This window comes from Papio anubis, chromosome 1 (genome assembly GCF_008728515.1).
Source record: "Papio anubis isolate 15944 chromosome 1, Panubis1.0, whole genome shotgun sequence".
Taxonomy (NCBI): Eukaryota; Metazoa; Chordata; class Mammalia; order Primates; family Cercopithecidae; genus Papio; species Papio anubis.
In genome coordinates this window covers 189,438,544-189,451,352 of record NC_044976.1, presented here as the reverse complement: position 1 = coordinate 189,451,352, position 12,809 = coordinate 189,438,544, and the positions used below count along the sequence as shown (strand labels likewise).

General features: G+C 40.3%; 2 protein-coding genes and 1 non-coding gene across 6 annotated transcripts in view; 2 read left to right on the top strand and 1 right to left on the bottom strand.

Moving 5' to 3' along the window:
- Positions 1-3,935, top strand: part of DNM3 (dynamin 3) — a 566,482-nt gene extending 562,547 nt beyond the window's left edge. For both annotated transcript variants that reach the window (XM_031662793.1, XM_009194141.4), the window contains one exon: positions 3,750-3,935. In XM_031662793.1, coding sequence (XP_031518653.1) covers positions 3,750-3,786 — 37 coding nt within the window. In that variant the 3' untranslated portion in view covers positions 3,787-3,935. The remainder of the gene's footprint in view (positions 1-3,749) is intronic.
- LOC100998560 overlaps positions 1-12,809 on the bottom strand; it is a 53,836-nt gene that overhangs the window by 37,904 nt on the left and 3,123 nt on the right. The gene's annotated exons all lie outside the window — the stretch shown is intronic.
- The window catches only part of C1H1orf105 (chromosome 1 C1orf105 homolog), a 51,014-nt gene continuing 42,246 nt past the window's right edge, over positions 4,042-12,809 (top strand). Inside the window, exon 1 of the mRNA XM_003893569.5 lies at positions 4,042-6,371. Within this exon, the coding sequence (XP_003893618.1) occupies positions 6,351-6,371 (21 nt within the window). The 5' untranslated portion in view covers positions 4,042-6,350. The remainder of the gene's footprint in view (positions 6,372-12,809) is intronic.

The following is a 12,809-nucleotide window of genomic DNA, read 5'->3' as shown; positions in this document are numbered from 1 at the left end:
CTAAAAATCAAATGTGTCTTTATTGAAAGACTTCACAGAAGCCTTAAAATCAGACTGCATTGTGACTCTCCAAAAAAAGAATAATGTCTACATATTTCTCAGACTTATTTGACCATCGAACATCTTACAGAACTAGTGTCCTGAGGCACATGCCTTAGGAAACTGCTTCAGTGGCTTTAAGCCAGAGGAAAACCATCGAGTGTGATTTCCTCAGTACAGACTCTCACTAACAAAAAGTTGGATGATAAAATCAAATCTACTACTCAGGAGGCTAAGGCAAGAGGATCAGTTCAGTCCAGGAGTTTGAGACCAGATTGGCAACATAGCAAGACCTCATCTCTTAAAAAAAAAAAAAAAAAAAAAGTTTTATTTAGTTGGACATGGTGGCTTATGCCTGTAGTTCCAGCTACCAGGGAGGCTGCAGCAGGAGGATCACTTGAGCCCAGGAGTTTGAGACTGCAGTGAGCTGTGATTGTGCCACTGCACTCCAGCCTCAGGAGCAGAATAGGACCCCGCCATCTCTTAAAAAAAGAAAAAGACCAAATGTAAGAGCAACAAGAGCTCTCAACTAAGGGCAATTCATCTGGAGCTCTGGTACTTTGTCAAAGCAGTATCTGACTCTTAAGGAGGAAAGTCACATTGGAACAGGTGGCACAAAAGCAGTTTAGAGGCATACATGCATTGAGTCTTAATGACAGACTTACGTAGGATTCAGATAATGTTATACCTTACCTTTTCTCTCTGACTCTCCAAAAAAGAGATTCTTTAAATTACCTCCATGATATTATTGTGAAGGAAGGGATCCAGGCTGATTTAAGATTAATCATCAGAGAAGAATATTGAAGAATACCTATTCCTATTGCCTTTCTTTCCTCCCTTTCCCAAGCCTTCAGGCTCACTCACTGCTCTGGGTTATTCACTTACCTAAATGATGAGCAAAGAAAGCAAACAGAGCATTTTTTATGAGGTTTTTTTTTTTTTTTTTTTTTTGTTTTTTTTTTTTTTTTTTTTTTTTTTTTTTTTTTTTTTTTTTTTTGACAGAGTCTTGCTCTGTTGCCCAGGCTGCAATGCAGTGGTGTGATCTTGGCTCACTGCAACCTCCGCCTCCCAAGTTCAAGTGATTATCATGCCTCAGCCTCCCCAGTAGCTAGGATTACAGGCACGTGCCACCATGCCCGGCTAATTTTTGCATTTTTAGTAGAGATGGCATTTCACCATGTTGGCCAGGCTGGTCTCGAACTCCTGACCTCAAGTCATCCGCCCACCTCAGCTTCCAAAAGTGTTGGGATTACAGGCATGAGCCACTGCACCTGTCCTTTATTGTGAGATTTTAACAGAAAAGAAAAAAGCTATAAGAAAGACTTTCTCAGAGATCTTGCCAGAGGAATGTCACCATAAGACCAAATTGCATCATTGACATAAAGCCAAAAAAAAGTGGGTAATTCATCATTCTTGTTAATAATTAAGCATTTTATATATAAATTACGCCCACGTTCCAGATACAGCTTTTGCAATCTCCTTTGCCTGTTTTGGCCAAAACATTCTGCTTTGAAGTTATTTTTCAAAATGCTTAAGAAAATATAACCTGAAATTAGAGTCTTGATTAGGTAAATTTGCTTATATGTTGAATACTAGGATGGTGAGCTTAAGAATTTGTTTGTTAGCAACTCAGTATTCCAATTTAGTACTGCAACTTTCATATGGGAGTGGCAATTGTATGAGGTACCTTTGTAGCTCTACATGTAAAAAGTCCAAATAGTTGCATCACTTGCCTGTAAGCATTTTGGCACTGTATAAGTAATATAAAAATTATGCAAAAGAAAGAGCAAAAACCCCAACTGCCCATATCTTCAATAGAGCTCATTTTGACCCAGTAAATGGTATCATCATCAACAATGCTTTTTCAGCAATGAAAGGAAGGGTAGATACAGTAAAGTGAGGATGAAAAGAAAAAGCTGTCTGAGGATATAAATGTCCCTGATGTTTCAAGCAAACATTCTAGCTGTCAGTGGAATATATTCCAAGACATAAAGTTTCTGATCCTGTTTCTGGATCAGAACACCAAACTAGCTCAAACAGGAAAGTGTTTTGGCATATGCTAACAGAATGTCGCTTCAGCACTGTGGACTTGCTGTTCAGTTTAATGGCCCACCTCCCCACCCTGCTGAGGTAATTAAAGTGTTCTAAAGCCCCTTCAGAACTCAAAAATAGTTTCTGTTTTCTGGGCAGGTGATAAATCTCATTGAGCTCGACAGAAATTTAATTACACTTTCTTCATGAAAACACCAGGGATACCCATTACCTGGATCTCTAAAGCTAAAGCCTTGGAGACCCCCTAGCCCCCGCCCCAGCCCTGAAGTTGAAAGGTTAGGTACCAATAACAAGTTCTCCATCATTTAAATGGATGGGAGGCCTCTTTAGTGTAGTCAGCTTAAACTGGACTCAAGAAAAATTGATTTTGGACTTTGGGGAAGGTAAGATCATTTTTTACCCCTGCCCAGAAATAGACCAGTCAGTTTGGCTCCACTGACATCTCATAGAAAATGAAAAAGAAGTTTTTCTGTTTTTGTTTTTGTTTTTTTATAGACTTCATTGCTCCACTCACTGAAGTCTAACAAGAATAAGATGGAAGTGAGTATGTTGTTGAACACCTAGATAAGAAGTCCAAGAGAGGAGGGTCTTGAGATAACCTCACCATTCTACAGCTTGCTATAATGTTGAGTTCATTAATGGTTTGCTTAGAAAGGGGAAATTAAAGTGTAGACTTCTGCCAGAAACCAGAGGGAAAGCTTTATTTGGCCTGCTGTTTTCCTACTTACAAAGCTTTTCATTGCAATGTAGCGTTTACTGTATTTTCTCTAGCTGCAAATCATCTCCCTGTTGAACACAAGAAAGGCTGATGGCAAGTGAAGCACAACTTGGACCCTCATTTCATTATCCATAGGTCTGATGAAATGCAAGCCAGCCTAGGGAAATGGAGAAAGATCTGGCAGACCAGATGTCATTTACCCTTGGCCCACTTCAGAATACATCAGAATTACGGTTATAACTAGCTCTTAGACAGAGGGAAATCCTAGAAAATCCTGGGGTCGCCATGGACCAGACCTAGCCTCCTGGTTTCCCTAGGCCTGAATCCAGGCTATTACACACCAGGACTACTCACCTGGAGCAAATTCTTATTTACAAATCCTTTTTTTCTGAGATCAACCTCTGGCATTCTCTGCATTGTGATTACATTGCTCATTTGATCCCTTGACACCTTCTAATTTAACTCACTTAAAAAAAAATTTCACCTGCCATTGGCTACGTCAATTCCCTCTCCCCCATGGAGATTTCACAACGTTCATTGAAATCTTTGGAAATAACTGTCACAAAATCAGGATTGAGAATCAAATACTCAAGTTATAAAGGTATTTGGCTTGGGGACTAGTCCCAGTTCTCCTGAATAAGAGTGCATGGATTTATCATTCCATGGTGCAAAATAAGAAGCTTTTTGAGTGAGCTCAAATTGCTCATACCTAGAACATTGCTAGTAGCCAGGAAAAGTCCTGGGAACTGCTAACTTGGCCATGTGATGTCCTTTCATTTCCTTTGCATGTCTGCGTGTTTTTGGGTGTGATTTGAATTTGACTTTTGTGAGCTATTTGTGCATGCTATTATTTGGGTTTATTTTATAATTTAAACATTGTTTTCTTCCTCTGCATCTGTGTCTTTCTTTTTGTTATTTTGTTTTGTTTTGTTTTTACTAGGCGGCCCCCTCCTGCAGTTCCAGGACGACCATCCTAACCCCCATCATTCATCTCCTTTTGTTTCCAACAACATGTCTATCCATGGTATTTAAAAGCTTTTCATTTGCACTATATGTTGTATGTACATAAAAACTTTTATTTTTCATCCATGTCCATAATAAAAACAAAGTTTATTCTATATAAAAATGAAGTGTGTTCTGTTTCTCCTTTTAAAGAAGACCTAAATTTAAAAAAGAATTTGTTTCAACTAAAACAAGGTAAGGTGAATATATTATGTGTTCCTCTAAGCTGCTTAATTCAAAAGTTCTTAAAGCATTGTGATTTAAGATGGTCTTTTAGACTAATAATCTACCTTCAAGTGAAATTTCTGTCCAATAGAAGAATAAAAAGAAAAAGAAAAATTATGGATGTCTAGAAAAGACACAGAAGACTAAATAATTCCAATCCACCTCCAGGAATCCCATTTTTACTTATTATTGCACCAAAATATTTTTTCCTATTTTTATTGTTTTTCTAAACAGTCTTAGAGGAGATAAAATGTAAGATCATGGAAGAAACTGTAGAGCTAAAACACATAAACCTCATAAATTCTATATTGCAAATTCAAGGGAGAAAAACCATATCATTCAGAATAAAAGTACAAGGCAAGGACATGTTGCCACCTTGAGAAGAAAGACTCTTCATGATGTCAGTAAAACACTAGAAAAATGGAATCTATACAAGTTTGAAGGAAAAGGGAACTTTTTATTCCTCTATCCTCAAATCATAATTCTAACACTAAAATTTTAATCTATAATTTTTTAACAAGCATCCCAAAGATGTATCCAAATAAAATGTTTATTATTTAGGTAATATAGTACATTCCACCAAATATGTGATCGGAAGCCTTCCCAAGGGTTTAAGATTGAATTCAGAATTTTATTTTTTGAAAATTTGTGTGGACTAAAATAGAACTTAAAAGTAGTCCTTCTCAAATGAGATCAGTTCTGAATGTGCTCCCCTTCAGCATATTAAGATAGAAAAACTACATGACAAGAGAGTCAAAAAAATCATTCATCAGTTCTATTTACTTCTCATCTGACCTAGGCAAGCCCTGGCAAAGGAGGTGTTAGGAAGATGTAGGCGGGAACCCTCAATTGTAAAAGGGAGAATCCTCATTAGTAATGCTCTTTCTTTGGACCACAGTTTTTTTTAAGGAGTGAATTCCCCCACTTGAAAATGAAAAATCAGTTTCTTGGTTTAAAATTTTCATATGGCATGTTATATTATTTTAATTGTATCCCCAGTCCAGTGACCACCATTTAAAATCACTGGTAACTAAGAAAGTTCAAAGGCTCCAGACCAAGGCATCAACTGAAGCTCATGTATAGCAGAAAGGAATTGAGTTGATGCAAAATAGCACACAGCATGCAGTCTTTTGTCCTTTCCTTCCCCTCCAGTCCAGGCATTTGATTTTTAAATCAATATTCTTACTGGATAGCATTCTTCATCCCAATAGACAAAAATGTACCTAGATGATTTCATACCGCCTCCCCAAATAAAAACAGAAGTTGTCAAAGACAAGGTTTTCTTCAATTCATTTTTTTAAAGTGTTTGGTACTTTTCTACTTTGTCTTAAACATGGACTTATTTTTATATGCAGTGTTACACAGTTTAGGTGTTCAAAACTTAAATTGACCTGATGAACGATGAGAAGGAAAAACTCCAGTCATAACAGAATGAAATGACAACCTTACTCAGTTTTCCTTAACAAAGAAGTATGTTCCCTTCCTTACATTCTACAGGCCAGAAAAAAGAGGGTAGGGGAAGAGGATAGGGGGACAGCCTGGAGTAAAATTAAATTATGCTAAGATATGTTAATATGTACTTAGTAAATAGTATTTCTGTGTTTCATAATGTACCCTTCCCCAACTCTTCTTACCCCCACCTCCACCCCACTATGTTCAACAGAGTTGAAAAATTACTCCCTTTTTCAGAGTTGATCATAACTCAGGAGTCAGGAAAAGTCAAACTATTGTGCCTTTAGTAAACATAACATTCCTTATACATTTTCATTCCTTTATTTATGCATCAAACGTTTCTTGAATTCATGATAATGTCCTAGACCCTGGGATCACCAGAGAAGTAACAGAATAAAAGTAGCTTACAAAATACCTAAATAAGCAATTACAATGTAGTGCTATAAAACGAGAAAAATTTGGTTGTTTTTCCAGGTAGAACTGTTCTGACTTCAGTACTGAAGCAGCTATTTGAGTTTTAGTATCCTGTTATCAACTTTACCCGACACATGCTAATGTTCCAGAACATGGTGACTTTGACTTCTAACAAAGAAGGGAATACTAGAACTCATTTCAGCCAATCAGAAACCAAATTTTTCATTCTGAATGGAATTATATGATTCAGGATCTAAATCACACACATGTTGGTAGAGAAAGAGGCATACTGGTATTGAAACTTTAAACTGGCCTGTTTACTTTGTCTCTTAACAAAAACACTTTGGATTGAGGTTCTCCACAGCAGTCTTCCACTGGCCACAGTGAGGGGAGCTAGGTTTCCCCAGTCTCCAGCTACAAAAACTCAGAACATCTAAAGATCTGAAAGATGGAAAAAAGAGAACTAAAGGTAGGAAAAAAATAAATAAAACTTCCAATTCTTTCCTTATAGAGTTTCCCTGAAAATGTTTGTATGCCTTGGAGGCCACATAAACATTGAGGGGTGTTTCAACAGACAGCCTAGAAGTTGAAAGTCAAAAGGAAGTAAGGTATAACATCTGATGTTCAGTTACAGGTGCAGATACTTTTAATGGGTTTGGAGCATGATACATTTCAATGCTCTTTATCCTATAGTTAGAAAAAAATGTTGTACTTGCCAACATCTTTAATATAACTCAGCATTAAGTATGATTTTTTTTAAATCCTCAGAAAATTGATACCAGATTCTTTAGTGCAGTTCCCTGAGATTCAGAAGTAAACCTTTTCAACTGTGAATGCATTTTAAAACAATGAAATTCAGTCACAGGAATTTAAGATTGCTGAGAAAGAAAAAAAAAAAAAACTTGTGTAGACTTTTATACTTACTAGGGTCTGAATCTGAATAAATCATATTGAGCTTATGACACTGTACCACTATATGTTCCCTATTTAAAGGGATATACTAGCTGTCTCTATTACCATAGTACAGGTGCACTTATGATAGGGTTACATCTCAATAAACCACCACGGGTTGAAAATATTGTAAGTCAAAAATGCATGCAACACCCTGATGAACCCATGATAAAGTTAAAAAATCATAAGTTGGGGAGGATGCAGAGCAAGATGGCCAAACAGAAGCCTCCACTGATTGTTCTCCATGAACGAACACCAAATTTAACAAGTATCTAAACAAAAAAGCACCTTCCTAAGAACCAAAAATCAGTGATCACAAAGTGACCACAGTACCTGGTTTTAACTTCGTGTTGCTCAAAGAAGTACTGAAAAAGGTAAGAAAGACAATCTTGAATTGCTGACACCACCATTCCCCCATCCCCTGGCAGCAGCCACATAGTGTGGAGAGAAAATCTGTGCACTTGGAGGGAGGGCACAGCGATTGTGGGACTCTAGAATTCCACGCTGCCAACACTGGGCAGAACTTAGCTGTTGCCAATGGAGGGACCATTTAGACCACCCCTAGCCAGAGGAGAATTGCCCATCCCAGGTTTCAGAAACTGAGTTTCGACTACCTCCACCACCATGGGCTAAAGTGCTCTGAGGTCCTAAATAAACTTGAAAGCCTGTCTGGGCCACAACAACTGCAATACCCAGGCAAGTCCTAGTGCTGTGCTGGGCTCTGAGCCAGTGGACTGGGGATCACACGATCTAGTAAGACACCAGCCAGGATGGCTAAGTAAGTGCTTACATCACCCCTCCCCCAACCCAAGGCAACACAGCTTATGGCTCCAAAAGGGACTCCTTCCTTTGCTTGAGGAGAGAAGAGGGAAGAGTGAAAAGGACTTTGTCTTGCAATTTGGATACCAGTTCAGCCAGAGTAGGATAGGGTACTGGGCAAAATCCTGAGGCACACATTGCAGGCCCTAGCTCTTGGATGACATTTCTAGATATACCCTGGGCCACAAGGGAACCCACTGCCTTGAAGGGAAGGACCCAGTCTTGGTAGATTTCATCACATGCTGCATAAAGAGCCTTTGGACCCTGAAAAATCAGTAGCAGTAGCCAAGTAGTACATACCATGGGCCTCAGGTGAGACTCCGAAGTGCACTGGCTTCAGATGTGACCCAGCACATTCACAGGTCGGACGGCTATGAGGAGAGACCACTTCTCCTTGAGAAAAGCAGAGGGAAGAATAAAGGGGACTCTGTCTTGCGCTTAGGTACCAGCTCAGCCACGGTGGGAAAGAGCACCAAGCCAGCTCTTTGGGTCCCTGATTCTAGTCCTTGTCTCTTGGATGGCATCTCCGGACCTATTCTGGGCCAGAGAGGAGCTCACTGCCCTGAAGCGTAAGTCACTTTCCTGGCAACATCCAATACATTCTGGCAGAAGAGCCCGTGGGCCTTAAGTGAACGTTGGCAGTACCCCAGCAGTACTCCTCATGGGCCTGTGGTGGTGTTGAACATGAGGAAAAACTCCTTTGCCTGGGGAAGGGCAGGAAAGGGTGGGAAGGACTTCGGTGGTTTGGGTGCCAGGTCAGCCACAGTAGAATACAACATCAGGTAGATTTCTAAAGTTTCCAACTCCAGGCCCTGACTCCCAGACAGCATCTCTGGATTCACCCAGGGCCCAGGGGAACTTGAGCCCCTAAAGGAAAGGACACAGCCTTGCTGGTTTTGCCACCTGCTGATTGTAGAGCCCTAGAACCTTGAGCGAACATAGATGGTAGCCAGGTAATAGTTACAGTGGGCCTTGGGCAAGACCCAGTGCTATGCTGGCTTCAGGTCTGACCCAGGGCAGTCCCAGTAGTGGTGGCCACAGGGGTGCTTGTGTCACCTCTCCCCTATCTCCAGTCAGCTCAGCACAGAAAGAGAGACTCTGTTTCTTTGGGAAAAAGTAAAGGAAGAGAATAAGAGTCTCTGCCTGGTAATCCAGAGAATTATTCTGGATATTATCTAGGACCACCAAGCTGGTACCTCTATGAGTCTGCAAGAGCCACAGCGTTACTGGGCTTGGGGTACCCCTTAATGCAGATATGGCTGCAGTGGCCAAAAACTTAGATCATAACACCCAAGTCCCTTCAAATACCTGGAAAACATTCCCAAGAAGGACACATACAAACAAGGCCAGACCAGACACTGACAAGCATCCACAAGCACAAGACCATCCAGGAAAACATGACCTTACAAAACAAACTAAATAAGGCATCAGTGACCAATACTGAAGAGATAGAAGTATGTGACCTTTCAGACAAGGGATTCAAAAATAGCTGTTTTGAGGAAATTCAAAAAATATCAAGATAACACAGGGAGTATTCAGAATTCTATCAAATAAATTTAACAAAGAAATTGAAATAATTAAAAAGAATCAAGCAGAAATTCTGGAGTTGAAAAATGCCATTGACATACTGAAGGATGCATCCATCAGAGGCTCTTAGCAGAACTGATCAAGCAGAAGAAAGAATCAGTGAGCCTGAAGCCAGGCTGTTTGAAAATACACAGAGGAGACAAAAAAATAATTCCAAGTTGAACCATTGTATGTCAGGGACCATCTGTATATATTTTTGTTATTGTTTTTGATGCTACAAGTTACTATTGAATCTAAATACTGTCAACATATTAAGATCAGACTAGGTGGCAGGCTATTGGATGAGTCAACACTATAAACTCCTACTTGCATACTTGGTTTATAATCAAATCAAATTTTATCGTACATTATGTCACATCCCAATTTTCAGCCCCAGTTCACATCTTCAATAAACCTCACGAACATGAGCCATGAGCAGATAATAAGGAAAGCCTAAGGAAGCCCCAGAAGACCAAAGAGACTTCGCAAGGCAGTAACCAAGAAGTTAGTAATGTGGGTTCTGCCTCTCAGAATAGCTACTAACAAAGTATTTTGATGTTCCACATAACATCATCAAAAAATTAGCCTTTCAGGCTGTAAGGAGTTATATCCCCTTCTTTTTTTTTTGGTTTGGTTTTATTTTGTTTTTTGAGATGGAGTCTCACTCTGTGACCCAGGCTGGAGTGCAGTGGCATGATCCCGGCTCACTGCCACCTCCGCCTCCCAGGTTCAAGCAATTCTCATGCCTGAGCCTCCAGAGTAGCTGGGAATACAGACGCCTGCCACCACACCTGGCTAATTTTTGTATTTTTAGTAGAGATGGGGTTTCACAATGTGGGCCAGGCTGGTCTTTAAACTCCTGACCTCAAGTGATCTGCCCACCTCAGTTTTCCAAAGTGCTGGGTTTACAGGTGTGAGCCACTGTGCCTGGTCTCCTTGTTCTTATCTCTGAGGGTACATTCAGAAGGCAATGGAGAGCAAGTTAGAGCCAAAGAGATGGTTCCTTCTGCCTCTTTTTTTTTCTTTTAAAGACAAAAATATTCTCAGCTACATCCACAAAATCCGCTCAATGCCTTAAATATCTTTTTTATTTTGCAACTTAAAAAGAGTGTGAGGCCCACAGTGTTCTCATTAACCAGTCCAAATGTCACTCGGGCCCGGCACAAGGCCACAGGGCCAGCCTGGAGTGGCAAGCAGTGAGCCAATAGAGCTTGTAAAGTAGAAGCAGCTCCTCTTGAGCCACGTTTCACGGGAACCTGAGGGACCTCAGCATTAGTAAAATCAATTTGTTCTATCATCCTAATAGTATTATGGTCAAAGAATTACAGAGCTAGTCTGTTTAAGACAGAAGACCTTAGGCTCATACTGTATGTTACTTGATTCTCAATGCCAGTTGGTACCATTTGGTGGCAGAAAAGGCCATTTGTCTTTCTAAGCCCTTTCCTTGGGTACTTTTACCCCTGCATTACCTGATGGGCATAAGGAGGCAGCACCAAATACTGTTGCCAGACTTGTGGTGCTGAGCACATGCCAACCAATTGGGAAATGGCTGCTTCCTGACTACGCCACTGGGGAAATTATCTCATTAATCATAGTAATATACCTGAGGGAAAATGGTGTTTTAATTTTTCGATGATAGTTATTGTTTTCCAAGTTAAACAACCAACACTGATGGCATCTGTGAGTTACAAAAGGAAAACTAAAGCAGAAAGTATAGGCATGGTCTAAGCTAGCACGCCCAACAAGCCTTCAGCTGTTTCTAATCTGCCTCTCCCCTGCAGCTAAGCTCTCCTGAGCACTCTTGGTGGCCAAAGGAGTATACCTTATCAGACCCGACCTTCCACAGAATGTTGGTCAAACTCTGGCTGTCACCTAAGCTCTGATCACTTTGCCCAAAATCAAAATTTTTAGAGCACTACAATGACACTGCTCGCTAGTAGAAGTTTGCACTGTTCTGAGGAAGTTTGTGACATTATCCCCAAAAGGTCCTTGTCAAAATTCACATCACCCAGAGAATTAGCACATTAATCCCGTTAGTTAGCAATTATATGCTCATGAGGATGTGAAAAGGCCTACACTCTGAGAACACATCTCCTTCAAGGTGAAGAGGAAGCGCCCAAAATTCACCCCTCTGTACCCACCCCTCACACTCACTACTACTATCTGCCTTACACTTACTGGGACTTATATCATTAAGCTTTTATCCCAGCCTGTGTCAATCATCCAAGAACCCCTAGACTTCTAGGCCACTCTCCACACTAATTTCCATGCAGTTCTGTATGTTCCTATTGTTTTCCCATCTCTCCCAAACTTCTGTAACCCTTCCACTGTCTCCTCTATAATTCACTGCCCATGATCAACAAAATTCCCTATATCTTCAACCTATTCTCTGGATATGCACTTCACAATCTTACTCTAACAAACCAGAGTTTCTCTAAAAGCACTGCCTCCCCTGCATCCTTTTCAAAAGGTGGCAGTTTGTCTCCCACAGCCCTCACACTGCTAAGCCTGAAGTGGGGTAGTTATCCTCATTTTTTGTTTTGTTTTCAGATCATTCTTCCTTCCTCCTCCCTAAAACCCCCAGCTTTGAACCTCATGGCATCAGATTATAGCACTACCTATATGTCCCTACGTGTTGCTTTTAACTACCAATGCCCAATTCATTCTCGCTTATTTCTTGATGATTTTAGCTACTGTTTCAATGTCACTCCCTCCAGTGATACTCCTGTTTTAATTCTTGGGGATTTTCATATGCTTGTTGGTAATCCACCCCCACCCTGCCTCTCATTTTCTTGACTTCACTCTTCCAACGATCTTTTTTTTCCTTCTACTTGAGTGCTAAGTAGTGAGACCTTGCAATGATCTTGCTCTCCACTCTATCTCAGCTACTTATTTCCAAAATTAAAACCTTGTCTTTCCCCACTCTCTCTTCTCTATATCCTATCTTTCTAGCCTACTTCTATTGTTTTAATCTCTTGGATCTCCAATCTATTAACCTTTATGCTGTCCCTCAGCCCTCTATCCTTCACCCTTCTTAAGGTTCACTCTCCTTACCCAACTTAAATTCCATGGTCAATCATTATCATCATGCCTATGCATATATACCTGTCTCCCTTGCCCTTCTCTCAATTTGTTAAAACCACCATTCTAGGTAAATCTAACTCTCTACCTACTCTGGTTTGCATCCATGTAACTGTACATGGTCTGGAAAGCACACACACAAGCAAAGAATAAAGCCAGGATAACTGGTTTCACCTTAAATTAATCACCACCATACTCAAGTGATCCCTTAATACTGTCAAGCAATTATACTAAGTATCCCTAGTTCATTCACTCTCCCACTGTCCTAAGTTGTTTCACACATTTTCTCTCACTCTGCCATCCTCAATCTCAGCTGATTCACTGTCTCCAACTTCCCTGAGAAAATTGAAGCAATCAGAAAAGAACTCCCCAAGAATCTCATCACCTCATCTACCCACTTACTAATGCTGGTATTCATCTATACTCTGTCTTCCCACTTGTTCCCATAGATCAACCATCCCTGCCCTTGTCAAAAGCCAGGCTTTGCACT